We start from the raw sequence: 24713 nt of genomic DNA, 5'->3' as shown, positions 1-24713 counted from the left end.
TCATTTTCATGAAATGTATTTTAAACAAATTAAAAAATGAGTCATAAAAATTCTTACTTTTCAAATGAGAGAAAAATAAAAGGCCAGAAAAGTTTTTAAAAACGTATCTAGGGTAAATGCTGTGGTGCAGTAGATGACACCAGCACCCCCTATTAAAGTGCTCACTGAGTTCTATCTTCGCTCCTGATCCAGTTTCCTGCTAGTGTGCCTTAAAGACAACAGAAGATGGTCAAAGTGCCTGGGCCCCGCCACCCACATAGGAAACCAAGATTAAGTTCTTCGATACTGAGTTCAGCCTGGTTCAGATCTGGCTGCTGCAGATATCTGGGAAGTCAATCAAAGGATGGACAATCTTTTTGTCTCCATCACTCTGCCTTTCAAATAAATTAAAAAAACAAAAAAAAAGAGGCCTTTAAAAATTCAAGATATACTAGCACTTAAACTAGTCCTTTCAAAGGTAGTTTGTGGGGCTAGCACTGTGGTACAGCAGACTAATCCTCCACCTGCAAGGGCTTGTCCTGAATGCTGTTTTTCCAACTCAACTCCCCATTTATTGCCTGGGAAAGCAGAAGAGATGACTCAAATCCTTGGGAGCCTGCATCCACATGGGAGACTAAAAGAAAGGTCCTGCCTTCCAGCTTTGGATCAGGCCAGCTCTCACTATTGCAGTCATTTGGAGAGTGAACCAGCAGACAGAAAAACTGTAAAATCTGCCTTTCAAAAAAAAAAAAAAAAAAAAAAAAAAAAAACCAGAAACAGAAGCACAAAAAGCAGTTTGTTTTCGGTGGGATGAGGGCGTAACAGGGCACTGCGGTACAAATCGAATGCCAGGAAACATACTTTCGTCGGCGGGCTTCCTTCATGATGCGCTGCTCCTGAATCTGGCTGTAGATGGACTTGGGCAGATGTCGATGACGAGCTATTCGTTTTATATGAGGATGATGTTTAAACTTCTCCTTTAACTTCTGGTTATAATCATTGGCTGCCTTTTCTCGTGATGTAAGCTGAAAAATTCATTTTGGTATCTCAGTGAATAACATATTCTTTATTTTGTTTCAGTCTGACAAAGTTAGGCAGCAGCTTTACCCTCCAACTAGACTGCCAATGTCCTTTACAAGGTTGTTGCTAGCAGTAAATCTGTAACCAACAAATCTCCCTTTAGGCCAACATCTGCAGCTGTCATCAAGTGAAAAACAAAACTTCTGAAAGAATAGGGCTATGTGGATCATCTTAGGTGTAAACAACATAAAAAAGCACCAAAACCAATTATCAAACCAATCACTCCAATATTGGGTGTGGGTTAGAGGTGAAGACGACTGAAACAAAGAGGGAAAAAAGGTGTTCAATTCCATAACTAACCTTCAATACGTTTAGAGCAACATTTAATGATGAACTAAAATTTAATTTAATGAAATTAAATAAAGAAATAATGGATGAGAACTCCATCCATCTTACTCTATCTCATATAAAAGAAAATCTGGCTATAAATTGTATTTATAAACGTTTAGACCCAAAACATAATTACTTATCTTCCTCTCTGTCTCTCCTCTTTTCTGTATATCTAACTTTCCAATAAATAAATAAATCTTTAAAAAAACAAAAACAAAAACATAATTACTTACCAATCATTAAAACCAAATGAGAATTACCTTTACTGCTCTTCCTAATATTCCTGCCGAGGCTAAGTAGGAAATAACCTTTACTTCTTAATATTTGTTTCTGATATAAACACTTTGCATATTTCTTTTCTAAAACTAGCAGGAACAAACAAAAATCAGTAATAATTCTGCAATCCAAAAGTAACTAACAGCGACAGTATTTGCTATATTTTCAGTAAATGTCTTAAAAAGGTCCTGTGTTTACTTCTTATTTAAGTGTGCTGCTGTGGCGGATATTAAAGACTGCACAGAGATATTAAAGACTGCAGCTTTTGATCTGACCAATTGCTATTCTTCCAACCGAACAAATATGTGCCCCGACATTTCATGTCCCAAGTCCCTGAATTTTCTTTCCTTACCCCTCATGCAAAACACAAAGAATTAAGAGGCTCACATTTCAAGCACATAAACTAACAAAAGCACTCTGAATGGAAACTTCACTTAAAAAATAATCAATACAGTCTTGTCTGTTATGCTGCAACTCACCTCCTTTTTCATCCGTTACTTCAATTTGATCAAAATGACTAACGTACTGTTAATAAATTATCTTTGAAACACGACAGCCAAGAAAATCAGAAAGCAGCTTTATGACAATCAGTCTTACCACACCCAGCTTTTCAGAAGCATTGGCTTTCCACAGGCGAATGTTCATTTCATCAGATCCACACATGATATACTTGCTGTCAGAAGTCCATTTTACACAGATCACGTGCTGCATTCGCTTTGTGTGGTAGACTTCCCTAGGGAAAAGTAACAAAGGTAAAAATCCTTAGGATTTTGGCATAGCTTTTCTTGAACCACTGATTATCAGTATCAGGATATTATTTTCAGGTCTGAAGGGGATAAAAAAAGGAAAATTCAAATTTATTCCAATGTATTTCTATTTAAACCAACTAACTGGGTTCTACACCAACAGCTGGGGGACAAAAACCAATCCTGCTCTCAGAGAATTCTGCAAAACAACACATGTAAGAAAATGAGATGCACAGGAAAGCTCACAAAAACACTGAGAGCAAAAACTAGACAAAAATGTTATGGTTGGGGCCCGGCATGGTGGCTAAAGCCCTTGCCTTGAACGCACCAGGATCCCACACAGGCACCGGTTCTAATCCCGGTGGCCCCGCTTCCCATCCAGCTCCCTGCTTGTGGCCTGGGAAAGCAGTCGAGGACGGCCCAATGCTTTGGGATCCTGAACCCGCTTGGGAGAACTGGAAGAGCTCCTGACTCCCGGCTTCGAATTGACGAAGTACTGGCCATTGTGCTCACTTGGGGAGTGAATCATTGAACGGAAAATCTTCCTTTCTGTCTCTCCTCTCTGTGTATCTGACTTTGCAATAAAAATAAATAAATCTTTAAAAAAATATTATGGTTGAAGTGACTATGTAGAGTCAAGAATAGTTTATATTCTATTAAGCCCCAGATTACATTCCTTTTCATATTTCTTCATTTTACTGGAAAATAAGGTAAAAGTATTAACATTCAATAAACACATTTTTATATACTAAAATTATCTAATTTTTTGCTTTGCTCACATTAATTAAGAAGTTTTATTAATTTAAGTGAGAATTGATGATTTACCTGTGTGAAAAGAAAGGGAGGGGTATAAAGTGTCAGGTAAGTTAAGGTAAGAGTCATTTAATAAATGAAGATGACAAATGTCATACCTATTTAGAAAGGCTGTGAACCATGCTAAGTGAATTCACAGAAGATACTATAATAAGAAGTGTTAAGAAAATCATTAAAAAGCAGGTAAGAGACAAGGTCAGACAAAATAAGATGAGATTTCTGGAGAAACAGACTTTCCGTATCAGACCACAAGAGTAAAAAAGCAACAGGCTCAACAAATTATGCACAATAAAGGAAAGTCAACATGGAAAGATCAAACCAAATGTAATTCCCAACTACAAAACTAACAAACTAAAAAAAAAAAAAAAGCCAACTCCAATGTACACCCACCCAGCTCCGAAGTATACCCACGAAACCAGTCTTTTACACAATTCTGATGAATATTTTGTTAGCACTTACACCTTAAGACATTTTTAAAAGGGAGAAAATGGTTAAAAAAAAAACCTATAAAAGTGCAAACTAGATGAAATAGATTGCTCTTTCTTCTGCCCCTCAATTTTATTTGAAAGACTCCTCTTTCCAAAACAATGTAAGAAAATTTAATCAGGCCTCAGCTGCCACCAAAAATATAACCTGCTCATGTAACAGATTAATCAAATCCGATGATCAGTCACTTAATCAATTTTGGATTGTCCTCAGTAGTAAACTATTAATGATAAGAGTTTTTCTAGATCTATTTTTATTTGCACACATATAACTTTATAAAGCTCACTGAAAATTATACCATTAGGATATAAATACATTTTTATTTGAAGACTTAGCTATTTATTGCAAGCGAGAGAGACAATCTGAATGATCTTCCACTTGCTGGTTCATTCTTCCAATGGTTGCAATGGTGAGGGTTGGATCAGGTCAAATCCAGGAGCTTAGAACTCCTTCCAGGCCTCTAACACAGGTTGCAGGAGCCCAAATACTTAGGCCATTTTCTGCTGCTTGCCCAGGCACGTTAGCAAGGAGCTGGATCAGAAATGGAGCAGCTAAGACACAAACTGGTACCCATACGGTATGCTGGCGGTATAGGCTTAACCTACTATACAATACTGGCCCTGATACATTTTAAAAACCTAAGTTCTTTATATACATATTAAAAATAAACTTCTCTGAATGCTACCAGTTTTTTTTTTTTTTTTTTTGGTTACTAGTCAAACAAAATCTCAACAAATGTCTATTTCCAAATACTGATTCAAATAAAATTTTGGTGTAGTTACTGAAAGTTTGTGTGAAGATTATCAATCAATGCAAGCTCTGTTATAAGAAAATATTTTAAAACAATGCCTATACATGAGTTTCTGTTTATAATGATAGAAAATCAGAGCACAACAAAGAAATGAACTGAAACTGGCTTTCAGACCAATTAAGATAAAGGTAAGAGGAAATTTCTGCCACGATCATAAAACCATCCAACTTGGGGTCAGCTTTGTGGCACAGCAATAAAATTGTTGCCTGCAGCATCAGCATCCTATATGGATACCAGTTTGTGTCCCAGCTGTTCTATTTCCAATTCAGGTCCCCACTAATGGCCTAGGAAAAGTAGCAGAATGTGGCTCAAGTGCGTGGGTGTCTGCTACCCAAGTGGGAGACCTGGAAGACTTTGGCTCCTGATTTCAGCCTGGTCCAAGCCTGGCTGTTGTGGCATCTAGGGCCTAGTGAATCAGCAGACAGATGAAAGATATTTCTCTCTCTTCCTCACATCTTTATTTTTTAAGAAAAAAATAAGAAAAAGATTTACAGAGAGAAGGTTAAAGAGAAAGATCTTCCATTCACTGCTTCATTCCCCAAGTGCTTGCAATGGACAGAGCTAAGCCAATCCAAAGTCAGGAGCCTGGAGTTTCCTGCAGGTTTCCCACGTGGGTATACAGTTCCAAAGCTTTGCATCATCCCCTTCTGCTTTTCCAAGCCAAACAGGAAGCTGGATGGGAAACGGAGCAGCCAGGACATGAACTGGTACCTATACAGGATCCTAGCACAGACAAGGTGAGGATTTAGCCACGGAGCCATCACACCATGCCTCACATCTGACTTTCAATTAAACAAATCCTAACACACACACACATCCTTCAAACCACATCAAGAGATAATTCCCTGGATATAAAATATAAGAACTCACTTTTACATAAGTCCTGAGTAACCTGAGCTTTCTAGTTGGAACTCTATTAGTTGTCCTAATGGCTTTGGAATCATCAGCATGATCTCAGCTGCTGGGCTCTTAAAGATTACAGGTCTAGGGCCCGGCGCGGTGGCGCAAGTGGTTAAAGGTCCTCCCCTTGCACGCCCGGGATCCCATATGGGCGCCGGTTCTAATCCCGGCAGCCCCGCTTCCCTTCCAGCTCCCTGCCTGTGGCCTGGGAAAGCAGTCGAGGACGGCCCAAAGCTTTGGGAACCTGCACCCGCGTGGGAGACCCGGAAGAGGCGCCTGGCTTCAGATCGGCATAGTATCGGCCCGTTGCGGTCACTTGGGGAGTGAATCATCGGACGGAAGATCTTCCTCTCTGTCTCTCCTCTCTGTATATCCGCCTTTCCAACGAAAAAATAATAAAAATAAATCTTTAAAAAGATTACAGGTCTACTTCTACACATTCCTATTTCTCTTGCTCTTTTATTGTCTTCTGTCCTTATACTTACTTATTTACCATGTTAGGAACACACTGTTTTGCTACCTTGAGAAGTTCTGGTGATAAGAAAAAATGGAAGGTATATTTTCTTGATACTTACCATTCTCCAAATGAGAAGTCTGACCAAACAACCCTAATACCCTTCATGACAGTGTGGAGACTATCAACACAGTTACAAAGAAAGAAAACCCACACAGGAACCAACACCAGGAGTTCTACCACAGAGTTGGAAGAATGAAGATACAAGTCATCAAAACAATCCTTCAATGCACTTCAAACTGAAACAGCTTTGTAACAATAAAGGCAGTGAAGATGACAATTACGTGCTGGCACCCAAGGATGGTATGAAATTTAAGAATCAATATGGTTTCCTCTAATTAGAGTATAGAAAAACACAATCATCACAAGTTGAAAACACCACTACACAAACAGACTGGCTACGATAAAAAATTTTAGTGAGCTGCTGGCTTTCAGGAGAGAGGCACTGTCTTAACGACCTTCTTGGGGAGGGCAGAGGGTTGGGGAAAATGCAATGCCCAGTGTGCAGGAGGCAAGCACTGCACAGTCAGCCTGGTGGTGCTGAGAATGACTAACTCATTGAATTCTAGATGGTTATGGACTTTGCTTATCTCTCCCCAGTCCTGACCCTCCTAGAAAAGAATGAAGGTGAATCAGACAAAGGACAGGATGTGCCACTGAAAACAAACATCTTTATTCAGAAGGTTCAGAATCTTCAGCACTAGAGAAGCTAGGCCAGTTTATCATTATGAGTAATGACTAAGATTCTCTTCATTGCACTAAAATGGTAACATTTCTTCATCCTGTTGCAAATGTATCAGCAAATGGAATGTTCCCTGGATTTTTTTTTAATGAATGGGAAGTCCCAGAAAGATTCTCTGCTACCATTAATCTTTAGGAGGCTGGCAAACTAATTGCTTTCCCATCTCCACACAGTGTTGTTCCTGACAGATCACCACCCCCCACTTTCATTACACAGGCTCTCTCTCTTCTTTCCTGCATCTGATTCACTAACTCCAACCCACTGCTTTTTTCTTTTTTTATATCATTTCCTGTTACTTCTCACCACGGTCACCTTTACCTATCTGTAATTCCATTAAGCAAGACTAGGCCACCCAAATGAGTGTAAACATATGCACATAATGCATGTGTGTAAATGTATGCATTTGGAATATTTTTACATTCTAGTAACTACTATATTAAAATGGAGGTGGTCATTTCTTAATACAATATCACTATAATCCTTAAATTACATAATTTTAATGGGAACATTTTATTTCTATCAATTTACTTGCACTTACACCCTGAACAGCATTAAATGGCTTATTGGCAGTCACATACCTGCTTCGACTTTTGTCCACAGGAAATATTCTAATAGATTTATCAAAACTAGCAGACACAAACTCCTTCCCAGTGGGGGAGTAATCCACATCAAGCACTGCAGAGACATGGTCCAGATGCACCATCAGAGGAGTGTCCAGCGCACGCATATCAAAAGTATATAAGCTGTAAAATAATTTTAAAATATTTAAATATTTCAGACTTAAATATTTGATACAAATTTCCAGAAAGAAGCTGATGAAAATAAGACTCAATAGCTAAACCACACATATCTAAATACATAGCTCAATTCTGTACAGAAGCAGGTGAATGAAGGTGGAGAATATCAAACAATATTATTATTATTATTATTTCAGGCTACATTTATACAAACATACTTTCCACTTTAGAAATGTAAATCTCATTGTAGAAAATATGAAAATTTCCAAAAACAGTATAAAAATTACCTTTAATTTCCCTTCCTACAAACAGTGCCGCACCATTTTTTAAAGACTGATTTCATTTATTTGGAAGGCAGTTACAGCAGGAAAAAGAGACAGAGAGTGAGATGTTTATTTTGCTAGTTCACTCCCCACATGGTCACAATGGCCAGACTGGGTCAGGCTGAATCCAGGAGTCAGGAGTTTTATCTGGGTGTCCCACATAGGTGCAGGGACCCAAGTATTTGGGTCACCTACTGCTGCTTCCCAAAGCATTAGCAGGAAACTGAGTCACAAGTGGGGCAGCTGGCATTTGAACTGGCACCCACATGGAATGTCAGCTCTGCACATAGCAGCTTAATCTGCCAACATCAGCCCTAACAAAACTTTTCATCTTCCTGTTTATATTCTAAATAAAGCTGTGATAGTGCAGCGTAAAACTTTGTTTTCTGGTCATTTCATTTAATGCATTATAACCATTCACCCATTTCATTAAATAATCTTTAAAAAAAAAGATTTATTTTTTAATTTATTTTGGAAAAACAGATTTACAGAAAGAAGGAGACACAGAGAAAGCTCTTCCATCCACTGGTTCACTTCCCAAGTAGCTGCAATGGCTGGAACTGAGCTGATCCCAAGTCAGGAGCCAGGAGCTTCTTCCCGGTCTCTCACACAGGTGCAGAGTTCCAAGGCTTTAGGCCCTCCTCACTGTCCTCCCAGCCCACAAACAGGGAGCAAGATGGGAAATAGAGCAGCTGGGACACAAACTGGCGCCCATGCGGGATCCAGGGAGTTGCAAGGAGAAGATTTCACCACTAGGCTACGTCAGGTCCATTAAGTAATCGTTGAAAAGACTTTTAGTGACTATAACATTAAGTAATTCAGCTCCTTATTTTTAATATACAGCTCCCAAGTGTGTTGTATAAGTTTTAAGCAAATCCCAATATGCAAACTGTTGACAATCTTTAATGGAATGGCATATTCGGCTAAATCTGCACAGATTCTTACAAGAAGGAACATGAGGTTCATTGTCATAGCATTTTTAATTCTTGATTTGCGTTACAAAGTTACTTAACTAACTTGTAGTAGCTTATACTCTTGACAGTGCTATATTAGAGCACAATTTTTATAAAAAATATACTAAAATTTAAAAATTCCAAACAATAAAAAAATTAGTGCTCCAAATGAGCCAATATGAATAACCTGCTGACACCACCTTAACCAAGGAATCAAGGCTAATGTTCCCTGTAATGTATATGACATTGACAACAAGTGCTCTCCTCTCAAGGTATACTACAAAGGGCACATCATTTTTGTGGTATTTTGCCGAAAGATACAAAACTTCAACCTAATGTGAAAGCATCCGATTACTTCAAAATTAAAGGCAATTTACAAAATAATTCAAGAGTATGTTTTCTTCTAAAGGATCACATTATTATAAACTCAATGCTCCCTTTCAACAAGTGGACCTGCTGAATCTAACCCACAATAGGATAGCATTTTGAAGTAGGGGCTTGGATAGAGATATGTTAGGTCATAAGGGTGAAATTATCACGAACAGGATAACCTGCCACAGATACCCAACTTCTTAACTCCCTGAGGGCTATGTGCACCCTAGAAGAGGGCCCACACCATAACCTACCAAGTGGGCACCCTGATCTCCAACTTCAGCCTCCAAAACCTTGAGAAATAAATGCCTGTTGATGAAGTCACCCAATCTACAGCAGGTTGTTAGAGCAGCCTGAACTAAGACATAAGGTGACAAACAAATAAGAAGGAACACACTAAGGAAATGTGACAAATGCAGCATGGGATTCTGTATTGGACCCTAGAAAAGAACACTGGAGAATTATGGGTCTGGTGCAATGGCTCGATTGACTAATCCTCCATTCCAAATGTTGGGATTCCATATGGGTACCAGTTTATGTCCTGATTGCTTGTAGCCTGGGAAAGCAGTAGATAATGACTCATCTTTGGGACCCTGCACCCACAGAGGAGACCAGAAAGAAGCTCCTGGTTCTTGTCTCCTGGCTTCAGATCGCTCAGCTTCAACCACTGAGGTCATTTGGGGAGTGAACCAACAGACAGATCTTTCTGTCTCTCCTTCTCTGCAAATCCAATGCCAATTTCTTGATTCTGGTGACCGAACTACCGGTCATGTAAGATGCTAGTTAAAATTAGGGGTAACTGGTGGCAGTGACTGGTAATTTTTTTGCAACTTTTTAGTAACCCTAAAACTATTTCTAAGCGGGGTGTTTGGGAGAGCTAATCTGGTACAGCAGGTTAAGGCACAGTTTGCGACACTTGTACGTCAAATTAGAATGCACACATCCAAGTGAATCAAATACCTCTGTAATTTTTCTCTCTGCTGTTCTTTTAAAAACTGAATGATTAATAAGCCTAACATTTCAAAAGAGCATTTTTTAAAATACCATTACCATGAAACATTGTTAATGCCAAAGATAAATTACCCGCAATACTATCAGCTCTCATCAAAAGCTCATTTATTGTTCTTTTCAATTTCCAAAACACTACAAGATGGTTAGCCATGAGTAGACTGATCTTTGAGATTAATCTCTGAGTTGGAAACTGCTTTACAATCTCGGCCTGGGACAGGCAGAGGCTCTCAACTAAGTTTTATTTTAGCAAATTGTCTTCAAAATAAATAAATTGTTTCATTTTTATACAGAAAAAAAAAAGCTAAGTGCTCAAATTCCAAGCAAATATTTTCTGGATAGAAAATATTCACATCTATAGAAAGGGAATTCCAAAGTAAGATCACTTTCAGGTTAAATTAATGATGGTATTTTAGCCATCATTTTTTTATTAAGGAATGTTCTTTTTTGAATGTACCGTATATATAATTCCTCCCATATGTGAAATGAGAAATTTCAGGGACATTTTAAGAAAAAAATAAAAAGACACTGTAACTGTGGTACATCTACTCTATGGAATACTACTCTGCCATTAAATAGAAGTAGAGACCATTATGTTCAGTGAAGTAGGCCAATGCCAAGAGCACAAATATCATATGTTGTCTCTGATATAAGGTAAACTTTAGGCAAATACATCTATAGATATATAGGTAGATGTGTGTGTGTGTGTGTGTGTGTGTGTGTGTATGTGTGTGTATAAAATCATCTAGAAAAACTGTATAATAGAGATTAGCTTTCCAAACAAAAGATGGAGTTTCAATGAGACTATTAAATACATCTTGAAAATAGGATGCTGGGCTGTCTAACATTGTCTATGCCTACAATGTCATGGTACACTTAAATAGCAAAATGATGGACTTGTAAATGTTGCTGAAAGACTACAGTATTTAATTGTTTTGGGAAAAACACTCGGGGGAGAAGAGGAAAAGGAGAGTGGAAAGTGAAATCCCTGAACCTATGAAATTGTATCATTAAAAAAAAAAAAGACACCTTGGGGCTGGAGCAATGGCATAGCATATCAGTCCTCTGCCTGAGATGCCAGTTCATATCCCAGCTGTTCCACTTTTGATGTAGTATCCTGCTTATGGTCTGGGAAAGCAGGAAAGCAGTGGCAGATGGCTCAGCTCCTTAGACCACTGCACCCATTAGACGGACATAGAAGATGCTCCGGCTCCCACCTTCAGACCAGCCCAGTCATGGCTCTGGTTTTTAAGCGTGGATAGAGGATCTATCTTCCATCCTCAGTAATTCTGACTTTCAATTAAAATGAATAAATCTTGGGCCCGGCGCCTTGCACACCCGGGATCCCATATGGACACAGGTTCTAATCCCGGCGGCCCCGCTTCCCTTCCAGCTCCCTGCCTGTGGCCTGGGAAAGCAGTTGAGGACAGCCCAGGGCTTTGGGACCCTGCACCCGTGTGGGAGACCAGGAAGAGGCTCCTGGCTTCGGATCGGCATAGCATCGGCTGTTGCGCTCACTTGGGGAGTGAATCATCGGACGGAGGATCTTCCTCTCTGTATCTCCTCTCTGTATATCTGCTTTTCCAATAAAAATAATAAAATAAATCTTAAAAAAAAAGAATAAATCTTTTTTAAAAAATGTCAAAACAGCTGACTAAATTGTATTTAGAAACTTTAATAAAGTTGTTCACAATGCTGTTTCACTTTTGTCTTTGACTTCAGACCATTTACTTGAAAAAAGAAAAAAAGACTTCTTACTAATTTGGAAGGAGGAGGTAGAGAGAGAGAAATCTCCCATCTGCTGGTTCACTCTCCAGATGGCCAGGATTGAGCCAGGCCAAAGCAAGCATGCAAGAGTTTCATCCAGGTCTCCTATAGTGTGGCATGACCTCCACCTCCTAAGGTACTCAAGCATAAAACATGGGTGCCTTGGGTTATACAGGTTGTCCCAAATAATTTTTTAAAAAAGAGTTATTTACTTGAAATGCAGAATTAGAGTGAGACCCAGAGAAAGAGAGGATGAGAGGGAGGGAAGAAGAGAGAGAGAAGGGAATGGTTGGGGTAAGAGCAGAGCAGGAGCCAAGGAGCTGCATCCAGGTCTTCCATGTGAGTAGCAGGGGCAAAGACCTTGGGCTATCTGCTCTACCTTCTGCTTTTTCACCCAGGCGCACCGGCAAGTGGCTGCCTCAGAAGTGGAGCAGCCAGGATTTAGACCAGTATTCACACGGGGTACCCAAATTGCAGACAGTAGCTTAGTCTGCCCCACCAGAATGTTGGCCCCATAATTTTATCTTATAATTTGATTTTTCCACAAGCTTTAGGACATATTCTAGTATAGAAAATCATAAATTTCCATCTGGGTCAAGAAATAAAGTTGTCAAGTCAAATTTAGATGAAGTCAAATAATAACAAATACAATTATAGGGCCAAAAATTTAACTATAGGAGATGGTGTTGTGGTGTTGATGTTAAGCAGCCTCCAGCACAGTATATGAGCACTGGTTCAAGTCCCAAATGTCCTGTTTCCAGGTCCCTGTTAGCACACCTGCAAAAGCAACAAAAGACGGTCCAAGTACTTGTGTCTATATCACACATGTAGGAGACCTAGCTGGAGTTCCAGGCTCCTTGATTCAACCTGAACCAAACCGGGATCTATGATTTTCCTTTCATCTTAATGAAGTAACAGTGAGTGCAAATATCATGAGTACCCAAGTACCAGCCACCCAAAGAATTGCAAATACAATAGGAAGCTATCTTCATATCCACTACAACATGTGAGATTTACAACTTCCACAAAGAGCCAGATTATAAACATTTTTAGCCAAGTGAACTATCAGATCTCTGTTGCAAATCGGTTACCTCAGGTGGAAAAGCAGAAATTAGCATATTTATAACAAAACTGAACAGGTAAGGCTGTAGTTTGATAAAGCTTTATAGAAATAGCAACAAACAGGATTCAGTTACTGATCCTAGGTTTCATTACTACTATTGTGAAACATGAAAAACAGATTCCTAAGAAGTTCTTCCCCAATTTAGAAAACCTGTTCTTACAATTTTTTTAATTTTAAAAGCTTATAAAATCTAGAAATAGATTTTAGAAACTTACTTGTAATCTTCATTGGCTGCAGTAAAAATGAAAGCTTCCATAGGGTTCCAACAGATTGTATTTGTTCTCATATCCAAGATAACCTGAGACAGGAAGAACACACTATGTCTCCATCATGAAATTACCTTCAGGATGAATACATTTGCTTCTTCACTTCCTTTTTTTTCCCGTTGATTTAAGCAAATGTTTAGCAAACACCCATTATGTGTACATAATAGTGTAATGGGAAGAGAAATCATAAACTGCTTTCAAGAATATAAGGCAAAGTAGTATGTTTGAAAAGTAGAAAAATGCTTCTTACTTAGTCTCTTAACCTGATTGCTTCTTGGCCTTTTGGCTAAGATCAAGTGTAGTCTCTTAACCTGAAATAACTTACTTTAGTTAAGAAGATGAGACACACACAAACTGTAAAACAGTGACTATCAAACTGGAAATGAAATTAATGGAGAGCTGAGGGTTAGAGAAGAAATGTTTCAGAAACAAGCATGACTTGAACTGGCCTATGAGGGATGAGTAACTCACAGTGCTTCTCAACGGAACATTATTGGCATCTTTGATAGAGGAACTTTGTACGTGTGCATCTGTCCACTTTCAGATGCTTAGCATCTCAGATGCCTCATTCACAAAATGCCCTCAAACATTTCCAGAACTACACCTCATAGGAAAAAATAATGTCTTACTGAGAACTGTTAGACTTAGAAGGGTAAAGTCAGAACATTAATAGCCTACTAGCTAGAACAAAATAAGGAGAACACAGCAGTGTCTAAGAATATGACAAACATCACAGTGTTCTGCACTGCATTTGATAAACCCCAATAAAATGCTGCTTTACTGACTGAAACAGACTGTCAACTGGCATCTGATTTCCGGAGGCCCTGAAATCCAGGCTACAGGTCTTTTATTCAACCTCAAGGCACTACAGTACCATTTAATATGGAAATGGGAGAATGTGAATGGACAGAAATTATCATTTATTAAACTTGGTGTCAGTATTCGATTACATGCTTAAAATGGTCATGTTTTATTCTCACCAATGTGCTACAAGGTGGTTATTAAAACTACCATTTAATAGGAAAAATAGATTAAGTTACCTGCTGACTAAAATTTGGTAGGATTTTCTCACAGTGTTAATATCACTGAAATAATTAAAACGACACTCTGGAAAGATTACTGTATTTATTAGATCTCAATGAATACATTCCGATATTTCTAAGTTTGTTGGATGCCATAAAATTGATTTAGGAAAACAAAAGAAAGTATTAAAAGTATTTCTCTTTTATGTGAACTCATGTCCACAAATGTCACCTAGCACTCCCTGTTTCTTTAGGATTCTATAGCCTGAAATCAAATTTATACCCTTTCACTTCAAATGGTACTCCCTCTTTTTTTAAATTCTTATTTTTAATTCATATAAAATGAGTAGATTTCACATTTTTCATGTATAGATTTAGAAGCATAGGGGTTCCTTCCTCCTCTCTTATCTCCCATCCCTATTTTTTCAAAATTATTACACCAGCATGTCCATTTGTTTCACAGTAACAAGCTTAACTTTCCAATAAGTAAGTGTATCATGACACAGAAAATAGAGGAAAGAGAATAAAATAACAGATAATAAAATAAAACTAAAGAAAACTAAAGAAAAATAATAAAAGTGAACTAAAATCAAGCGGAAAGTCTGCTGCTGCTGCTCATGAGCACCGGCCCCTGCTGCGCACTTTGCCTTTAGACTGCAGTCTCTCCCTGGAGAGTTGGCTTCAGCTTGTATTTGCTTGATCCCTAAGTCCCAGGACTGATCACATTACAGCTGTTGGGAAATTTGTCACCTTAAACAGGATCATTTGACCAAACAAAACGTCAAAGTAGTACCCATTAGCATGAAGTTAAACAAATAATGCTGGTTTTGTGAATGAGTTCCAAAACTTTCAGGAATAAAACACCGTATGTGTCAAGATAACCATGGGACCTGAAGAACTGTTACAGAACAGAATCCTTATTTCAAGAACTTTCTGATTGACTTATGACTGCTTATGAAGGACTACACTAATGTAATAGGGAAAATCAGTTGAGGGTGGCAACTTGTGGGGGAGGGGGCAGGATTCCAGGCCCTATGAAATTATACCATAAAACTTAAAACCAATCAATACATAAATAAAAATAAGGAATCCCCTCAAAAAGAAAACAACAACAAAAAATTTAAGGACCTTCAATCCAGTAAGCAGTAACTAGCTGCCTAAATTTTATTGGTATTGAGAAAGATACAATGAAGAGTATGATACAATACATAGTGGAAATTTAAGGATTTCTAAAAAGAACTAGGATGTAACAAAATGCTACCATTACTTTGTGTTCTAAGAATATTTGTGTGCAAAAAAAAAAAAAGGGTTTTAACTGTGAAAAAACATTTGCTCCATGTTTTCAGTCACTCTGTTTATAGAGGAATGCATTAAGTATGAAAAGTGAAAGATAAAATTGAAACTCACCTTTTTCAGAGGAGTAGCCTGTCTCATATCATATAGTACTATGTTCCGGTCAGAAGCACAACTTCCCAAGAGAAAAGTCTGAAAATAAATATAACAATCACCAGTTACAGACCAGGCCAGCCAACAAATGGAAAATTACTTAATTATCATTAACACCAGGTAAACGCACCAATGTATAATTTCAACCTCCATTTTAAAAGGTTATGATAAATCATCCATAACCTCAGCAACCCAAGTCATACAGTTCTATAAACAAATCCCTATGCATGTATGGCTGGTGTTCATAATGACTGTGTGGATAACAGAATATTCTAACTCATAAAGGAACATACTTCATTTAGCCATTCTTCAAACCAGATTTATTTCCTGCTTTTTGCTATCACAAGTAACACTTCAATAAACATTTCATATATTTAACTCTTCTTCTCTGAGATATTTCTTTACTTACTTTAGAATTTCCAGGGTGGAGCAGTAGGGTAACCTACCACTTGTGGCACCAGCATCCCCAAGCGGGTGTCAGTTCATGTCCCAGCTGCTCTGTTTCTGATACAGCCCCTTACTTATGGCCTGAGAAAGCAACAGATGGTGGCTCAAATTCTTGGAACCCTGTACCCTAACTGAAGCTGGAATCTCCTGGCTTCAGAAAGGCCCAGTTCTGGTTGTTGCAGTCATTTGTGCAACAAATCAGCAGATGAAAGATCTCTCTGTCTCTCTTAATACTGTCCTTCAAATAAAAATAAATCTTAAAAGAATTTCCGTAGTGACACTACTAAATCTAAAGGAACAATAATTCACAGCTTGTGTTATTTAGAGCTAATCATTTTCCAAAGATTTCTTAAAAGTCACCCATTTTGTTTCTGAGATTTCACCTAATGATGTTTTTTCAACCTTTTTTAGCTTCCCATTTCTGACCAAGTTCTATTTCTAAAAACAAAGACTTGTATTCAAGCAAAATAAAAAAATTCTACCTTCACTGGGAGCTGGGCTTCACACTGTAAAATGTGCCAATTCTCAGCATAATTCTAGGCTTCAATATTTTAACAGAAAATTAATAATTAATGATTACAGGAGATAAATACACTCCATTTGTTCACGGCAACATGCCGTTTCTATTAAGATTAACATAAAATAAGAGACATGCACACCATTTGCTTTTATCGCTAAGTTAGTTCATAAGGTTAATAAAAAGCACAGCTGTACAAACAGAGCTTTTACAGTCAACTTTGAAAACATGGCTGCTGGGTCAGCACTGAAAATTAATCATGATTTTTAGAACTGGTCATCTACTCTTCTGAAACAGGCATTCACCAAACTAGAGAAGAAAAAGATTTCTGATAATGTAGGAATTAGTTTCTGTCTAGGTTTATGTTTTCATATAGTACTAACATCACCATGTTGAATTTCGTCACTTTAAAAAATGCTCACATATATTACCACATTTTATATTTACAACAAGCTTGTGAAGTACAATGTGTGAGATATAATTAATCTTGTTTTAAAAATAATGAAACAAATATAGAGAAGAATTGTGATTTAATGCAAAAGTGTGTTTGTTGGAAACACAGCTCCAGCTGAACTTCATTCCAAGTAGGCCATGAAGTATTCCGGTAACTGGCTTATGCCTGTAGCCTGCTTCTGCTCAAGGTCACCTTGGACTTGATCTGCAAAGCTGGCTTGCACCTTCTAGTTAGGGGAACAAAGAAAAAGGAGGTAGGGAAGGCTATGAAAAAGATTCCGTGAAGCCAGATACTGTAACTTAGCGACCAGCAACCTTCTAGTACAAGGCCACGGGATTAAGTATTTCCAGAATTGTGGGTCATGTGTACTCTGCAGCAATTATTCAACTCGGCCACTGTAGCACAAGAACAGGGACAGATCACACATGCTAGAGCTCAGTTGTGTTCTAGTAAAGCTTTACTTATAGACAGAAGGCACACTTGCCTCACAGCCATTACTATGCCAACCCCTGCTCTAGGTTTGAAGCTTCTCAAGTAAGTGTGTAAGCAGCAGCCAGCACAGTGGTGTAACAAGCTAATCCAACACCCGCAGTGCTGGTGTCACATATGGGTGCCACTTCAAGAACCAGCTGCTCCAATTCTGACTTAGCTCCCTGCTTATGGCCTGGGAAAGCAGCAGAAGGTGACTCAGTTCCTCATGTCCTTGCACCCACCTGCAACACCCAGAGGAAGCTCTCGGCTCCTGGCTTCAGATCAGCTCAGCTGTAGCTTCTGTGGCCATTTGAGGAGTGAACCAGTGGATGGAAGACCTCTGTCACTCCTCCTCTCTCTAAAATCTGCCTTTCAGGAATAAATAAAGAAATCTTCTTAAAGTACTTAAAAAAAAAAAAAACTGTGTGCATGTGCTGGCAGCAAGGCATCCTGAATGCCTTCTCAGCAATCCTGCAAGGCCATGCTCACCATGCATGTGGCGCCTCAGGTTTCAACACACCAGGTGGACCATTCTACACCCGCTACTTGACTTAGCCTTTCCTCCCTCTTTTTACCTGCTTGGGTCCCTGAGAGTAGAAAATTTGCACTTACCACTGGAATCTGTTTATAATTTTACTTTTTATTTTTTAAAAAAGATTTATTTCTTTCTTTCAAAGAACTAGAGAGGGAAAAACAGAGAGAGATCTTCCACCTGCTGGTTCACTCCCTAATCGGCCCCAATAACCAGGCCAAAACCAGAAGATAGCTTTCTCCAGGACTCCCATGTGGGCTACACGGGCCCAAGCGCTCAGTCCGTATTTTGATGTTTTACCTAAGAGCTGGATTGGAAGCTGAGCAGCTGGAACATGAATTCATGCTGAGATTCTGGCACTGTAGGCAGTGGGTTTACGTACTACGCCACAATGCTGGTCCCCCATCAGCTATACGTGTAGTGATTTCCTTTTCTCCCTGCAGAAGGGCATCTCTACTGAGCCTTCTGGTCAACAAGCTCATTTATTGCTACATATTCAGATAAAGCTGAAGGACAAGTCTAGAGTTTGATGGCTCACTTGGCCTTCAAGGTAGTCTCCTTTCCTAAATTCAGATCTTCACGGACAGTATTTAGCTGCACCTGGAAGGAACTAGAAATCATAACCCAGATTTACACAGAAAAATATGACTGTAACTAGTTCTCATGCAGTACAATAATGACCATGAACATTACCATGAAGTATTGGTTCCACAAGGGTTAAAAAAAATCACAAGCTGTCGCAGAAGCATAATGATATAATCTGGAGCACAAGTGATGAAAACAGGAGCAAAACTAAAACCCAGTACTACAGACACACATGCTACTAGGTCCTTGGCCGGTATGTTTTGGGGGTCGACACCTAAGCAGGTTGCCAGCAAGGGGAGCAGCACCAGAGGCTGAACCATTAAGACCCAGCCAATCCCGCACTTTAAGCTTTCAGGATAATCAAGCCAAATAAACTGTTCCTTATAAAAACAAACAACAACACAGTACTTCTTTGGATTCTAGGTCCAGGAGAATGCGTGCATGTGTAAACACACACACACACAAACTCTCTTTGATGATGCTTACTGCTAGTATCTTGGACTAAACTGCAAGCAAATATGTTTAGATTTGACTAAAGATATCAGAATTCAGATAAAATCTGGAATTGAGCAAAAGCAAGAATATCACTGAAATTCAGAAATTCTTTCACACATTTAAGTTTCCTAAACAGAGCTGAAATTAGAAAATAATAAGCAGAATATACTTGCTATATTAAACAATAAAAAGAAACAATAAGCACATTACCTCAATTGGGTTAAATTTAACACTGCTTATACTGTCAAATCCCCAGGTCATTGAACATATAGGATTAGTTCTTTGTTCATCCCAAATGTCCACTTGCTGTCCACATGTGGCAAAAACAGGATCTTTCCAGTGATGATCAATGCCAGTATACACTGTCTTTAAAGGCAAAGAGTGTATTATAAATGAGTTCATAGATAGTTCCAATGTGCAGAAAACTGTAAAAACATTTATCTATACTCTTTTTTGAGGAAATTCCTGTTGACAGCTTCTTTGAAGCTCTCCTTTATAGGGCTAACACTAGATAAAACATTTTAAAAGAATGAAACTATGTTTTAGATATCATTAATTTGTTTCTACACCAGAATTATTTCCACCTCACACTCATACCTCACCTTCCAGTCCCTTTAAGAACATTTAAGGGCTGATATTGTGGTAGCATGGGTCAAGCTGCTGCCTACAATGTTGACACCCCCATATGATAACACCACTTCACATCTTGGCTGCTCCATCTTATACCTAGTTCCGTGATAATGCACCTGGGAAGGCAGAGACGGCCCACAAATGTGGGAGACCTGAGTGGAGTTCCCCACAGTTGCATCCATATGGGTAGTCAAACAAGCGATGAATGATTGATCAATCTATAACTCCTATTTTCAAATAAAGTAAAAAACCAGAAACAGAATTTAAACATGTACCTCCCATAATACTGAAATGACAAAATTGTGACTTTAGAAATGGTTATGCTTAAAGATTAAAACTCATTTTAGTATGTGAAAGTTCCCATTTTCAACTTAAATTTTAAAAAAATTTTTAATTTATTTCAAAGATAAAAAGACAGATGGATATTTTCTACTCAAGGGTTCACTCCCTAAACAACTGAAACAGCCACGTGTGGGTCAGGTCAAACCCAGAAGTCCAAAATTCGATCCAGGTCTCCACAGGAGGCAGGGACCCAAGAACTGGCCATCCCTTGCTGCCTCTCAGGAGGGTGCACAGTGTCCAGGAGGTAGAGCTGGGGATGCAGGCAGGATGGAATCCAGAGACTTCAGCTACAGGAAGTAGGTGTCTAAAGAGGCATATTACCTGATACACTGAATGCCACTATAGATGAAATCTCATTTAAGAAATCTGAGTACTTAATAAAAAGTGTAAGTACTATAAATCACAAGTAGGTCAAACGTTCTGTGTTTGAGCGGGGGGGGGGGGGGGGGGGGTGTGGACCCCAGAGTGGAGCAGGCAGACAGGAGGAGGCTTGTATCCCAACCCTGAGGACTCCTAGATCCACACCAAGGGCTATCAGTACAAGCTCCAAGGACTACATCCCAACCGCCAAGGTGACCACGGGGAATTGGAGTGCCTTCAGAGGCCGAGAACTCTGAGGTCACCCACCTCCATTTGGATCTCCTACATGGGATGGAAGAAGCCCATACCCTGCCTTGCAGAATCCAAGGTCATCGGAACGACAACCAGGAGCACTGAGCAGTCCACAGAAACAAAACAGTAAACTTCCTTCGGGACTAGGGGGAGGAGCTTTCTCTGGTTCTTGCCTGGTGCCAGCTTTGCGTCCCTACCCTCTCTCGTAATGACCATCAGGATCACTCCTGAAACCCCTCAAAACAAACTAACAAACAAACAAACAAAAAAAACCCCTAGAATAGATAGAGAACAACAAGGAAAGCTTAGAAACAGGAAACGGGCAGTGAAGATGCACTTATAACTCACTGGGTGGGACACAAAGATTAGTTACTCCTCACTAGGGTTTTGAAGATTTCTCTGCACACCCCTCCTAAAATTGTTCACCTAAACTGCTGACATATGTCTTGTTAGAGTTATAGAGTTACACTACCTGAAAAACAGCCAGGTTCTGCAAAATCATGCTTCAACGCTATGAACTGCTAAATACTAAAATTAAAATAGACATGAGTCAGCTGAACAGCAATCTATAGCCATTTTAAGGTGTATTGAACCCAGCTGTATATAAACTAATAATTGTAATGTCAATGTAGAAGTCATGGGATGTGGTTCAGAATTTGCACTTTTTTTCCTCTCTCTCTCTTTTAACATGCTGGTTACACAATACCATGTCAACTAATTCCATTACGTTATAAATTGTTACTGATGTAATGTCGGGGTTTTTAATTGATTGGGATGATACTCTGTTGCTCTACCTTCAGACCAGAGACGGTCTCCACAAGAAACTGTTGAACTTATCTGGACCATAAGATGCTTGACTCTATGCTTTGTAGATGCTTGCAAGGAAAGTATCTTAACTGAATTTGAATTGTAGTAATGCAACAAGAATCCACCATGGGGGGGGGGCGCGGGTTTTGGGGAGGAAGGGGAGAATCCCAGAACCTATGAAACTGTGTCACATAATGCAATGTAATCAATAAAAAATTAGAAAAAAAAATGTTGTGTGTTTAAGCTAAGGCTAAACCATGCTATCTGATTTACAGAACAATCAGTAAGAAATGTGAAAGAGAGTTATACAGGTGCCCAGTGCAATAGCCTTAGTGACTAAATCCTAGCCTTTCATCCACCAGGATCCCAAATGGGCACTAGTTCATATCCTGGCCGTGCCACTTCCCATGAGGCTCCCTGCTTGTAGCAGCAGAGGATGACCCAAAGCCTTGGGATCCTGCACCCATGTGGGAGATCCAGAAGATGCTCCTGGCCCCTGGTTTTGGAATGGCTTAACCTCGGCCATTGTGGCCAGTCAGTGAGTGAACCAGTGGATGGAAGATCTTTCTGTTTCTCCTTTCTGTATATCTGCCTTTCCATAAAAATAAAATAAATCTAAAAAGAAAAAAAAGGATTTATACAAGATGTGGTCAGGATAATGGCTCAATTGGCTAATCCTCTACTTGTAAGTGCCAGCATTCCATATGGGAGCTGGTTTGTATCCCAATTGCCCCACTTTCCATTCAGCTCCCTAACTGTGGCCTGGGAAAGCAGTGGAGGATGGCCCAGACCCTTGGGATCCTGTGCCTACATGGGAGACCTGGGGAAGCTCCTGGTTCCTGGCTTTGGATCGGCGCAGCTCCGGTCATAGCAGCCATTTGGGCAGTGAACCACAGACGGCAGTTATTTCTCTGTCTCTCCTAGTCTTTGTAAACTTGCCTTTCTAATAAATTAACCTTTTGAAACAAAAAAATTTATACAAGCATCAAATTATTATATATCTTACTTTCCTAAAGCACTATTTCAAGTAAGGAATTGTGAGATTTGTGTAATATTTATAATATAAAAAAGACAAAAACGAACACAGTATTTATCTGGACATTCTACTTCATAGATATTTCTTCATGGCCTTGCTATTAAGAAATATCTCATTGCATCCTTGAGCTCAAAACAGAAACCAAACCCTTCTACAATGAATAATAAAAAACTGTTCAAATTTTTTACTTGCAAAGAACCCTAATTGCAATATGTATTACTTAAAACAGGTCAATTATTGTGGCCTAAAGTCTCATTTCTTACTTATGTCACTTTACTTTTTAGAAATTAAAATTATGAAATGTCATAAAGAGAAGAATTTGAGCAGGCAAAGCATGGTGGGATTTGTTCTCACACCTTTCCTAATATCGTATGCAGTGGCTCTTCCTCTTCTCCGCAACCTGGGCCATCCATTTTCCACTGCTTCACAGTTTTGTCATCACCAACCTAGGAATATTTAGGATGATGATGATGTTAATGAACTATGGTCACAAATATAACTCACCAGCATATATATCAAATATAAACATTTTGTTTAAAAAGCATACTATATTCACGTAATATATCAATATATTTTCATACATATCCTACCGTGTTACAGCAAAGATCTGTTGACAAGTGTCTAAGCGATATAAAATTAGAATACTAAGAGTGATACAAAAAAAGAAAAGAATAGCAGTAAAGTTAGGCTATAAATGTGGCAAAAATGTTTACTACAATAAAGATCACAATTTGGATTAAGGAAAAAAATTGATAATAATAGAATGACATTTATAAAATCAGGCTAGTCAAAACTTTGAAACAATATGATGTCTCTCAGGAAAAGAAGATTCCAGATAGCTTTAAAGAAATTAAATAAAAAACAAGGAAATATGCCAGAGATCACATTTTTATAGTTTCAGAATAGACAGAGTTCTTCCCTGCCAACAAATCACCAGTTTTCAAACCGGTCACTGTCAAACACTGGACAAAGTACTCTGAAAGCTTTTCAGGATCCAAAAGGTCAAAACCATTTTCACATTTTAATCAAGGTATCGTTCTTCTTTAAACTGTGTTAACAGTTGCACTGACAGGAAAAAAGACGCTCCGAACTGTTGGCAGCTTACTCCAAATCAAGACAAAGCAACAATCTATGTTAATTTACTCAGGTCACTGGCAGACACATTCAAAATATTAGATGAAATAGGCTGCAGAACAAAACAAGCCATGTAACATCATTTGGGCTTAAAATAATCATAAATGTGATATTATACAAGCATATGAGGGAATTTTTAGAAATCAATTAAAATATATACAATAAAAAAAACCTTTGGATTTAAAAATGTTTTATCACCAAATAAAACTTACTCTTAATTCAATTTTTCTACAAATTTTATGAAGTTCCCTCATATATATCATACTGCTAGTTTTCACTTAAGTTTGTATTACATGCAAATTACATATTTTTCATTAGAAACATATTTATCTATAGAAGGTGTATGAATTTAGTTGCTTTCCTGCAGCAAATTCAAAAAGAAATACTTCCAGCAGAACACTGTGAAGTGTTCATGAGATTAGAATAAAGGATTTAGATGGAGGTTCTGATACTAAGGTGAAACAGAACTTCTTTTGTTGAGGATATAAACGAACCTGAAGCCTCTTTATAATACACTTAGACAATATTTAACTGGGCTGTATCACATTAACAACTCTGAATCTAAGCTACTGGCATCAAACCAAAACTCAGTTCTGGGGACATGATTCCACAGGGAGCCCTCAAGATGCAATCTAGATACTCAAATCTTTGTCGCTGTGGCCTCACCCAAAGGTCTTTTCAGTATTTAAACAAAATAGGGTGAGCCATGTCCCTGAGCACACTCTCCTGCAACATGGTTTATGAGAATCAAGTTCTGGGAAGTACTGTGGACAAGCTGAAGATCTGCTATCAGGAGAAGGATGTCTGATGCAGCCTGCGGAGCACCAGCCTCGGCACACCAGGCAGCCTAAGAAGGTGAGCATGTTTGCAGAGACAAATGGCTCTACAACAGCATGTGCCTGTTCAGAACAATGCTTCATTCTATCTGCGTGAGGAGTAGGACTGCTAAGGTGATGT

At 38.7% G+C, this 24713-nt stretch overlaps 1 protein-coding gene across 1 annotated transcript in view; it reads right to left on the bottom strand.

The window, feature by feature from the left end:
* Nucleotides 1-24713, bottom strand: part of LOC121151334 (DDB1- and CUL4-associated factor 13) — a 34788-nt gene that overhangs the window by 699 nt on the left and 9376 nt on the right. The window contains exons 4-10 of the mRNA XM_040972680.1: nt 22979-23068; nt 19406-19561; nt 15656-15733; nt 13176-13258; nt 7256-7420; nt 2263-2398; nt 841-1004 (exon numbers count right to left, since the gene is read on the bottom strand). Coding sequence (XP_040828614.1) covers nt 841-1004; nt 2263-2398; nt 7256-7420; nt 13176-13258; nt 15656-15733; nt 19406-19561; nt 22979-23068 — 872 coding nt within the window. The remainder of the gene's footprint in view (nt 1-840; nt 1005-2262; nt 2399-7255; nt 7421-13175; nt 13259-15655; nt 15734-19405; nt 19562-22978; nt 23069-24713) is intronic.

Source organism: Ochotona curzoniae, unplaced genomic scaffold, assembly GCF_017591425.1.
Source record: "Ochotona curzoniae isolate NIBS_2020 unplaced genomic scaffold, NIBS_Ocur_1.0 contig_2318, whole genome shotgun sequence".
Lineage (NCBI taxonomy): Eukaryota > Metazoa > Chordata > Mammalia > Lagomorpha > Ochotonidae > Ochotona > Ochotona curzoniae.
Note: the sequence above shows the minus strand (reverse complement) of the source record. Positions and strands in the feature narration are given on the sequence as shown.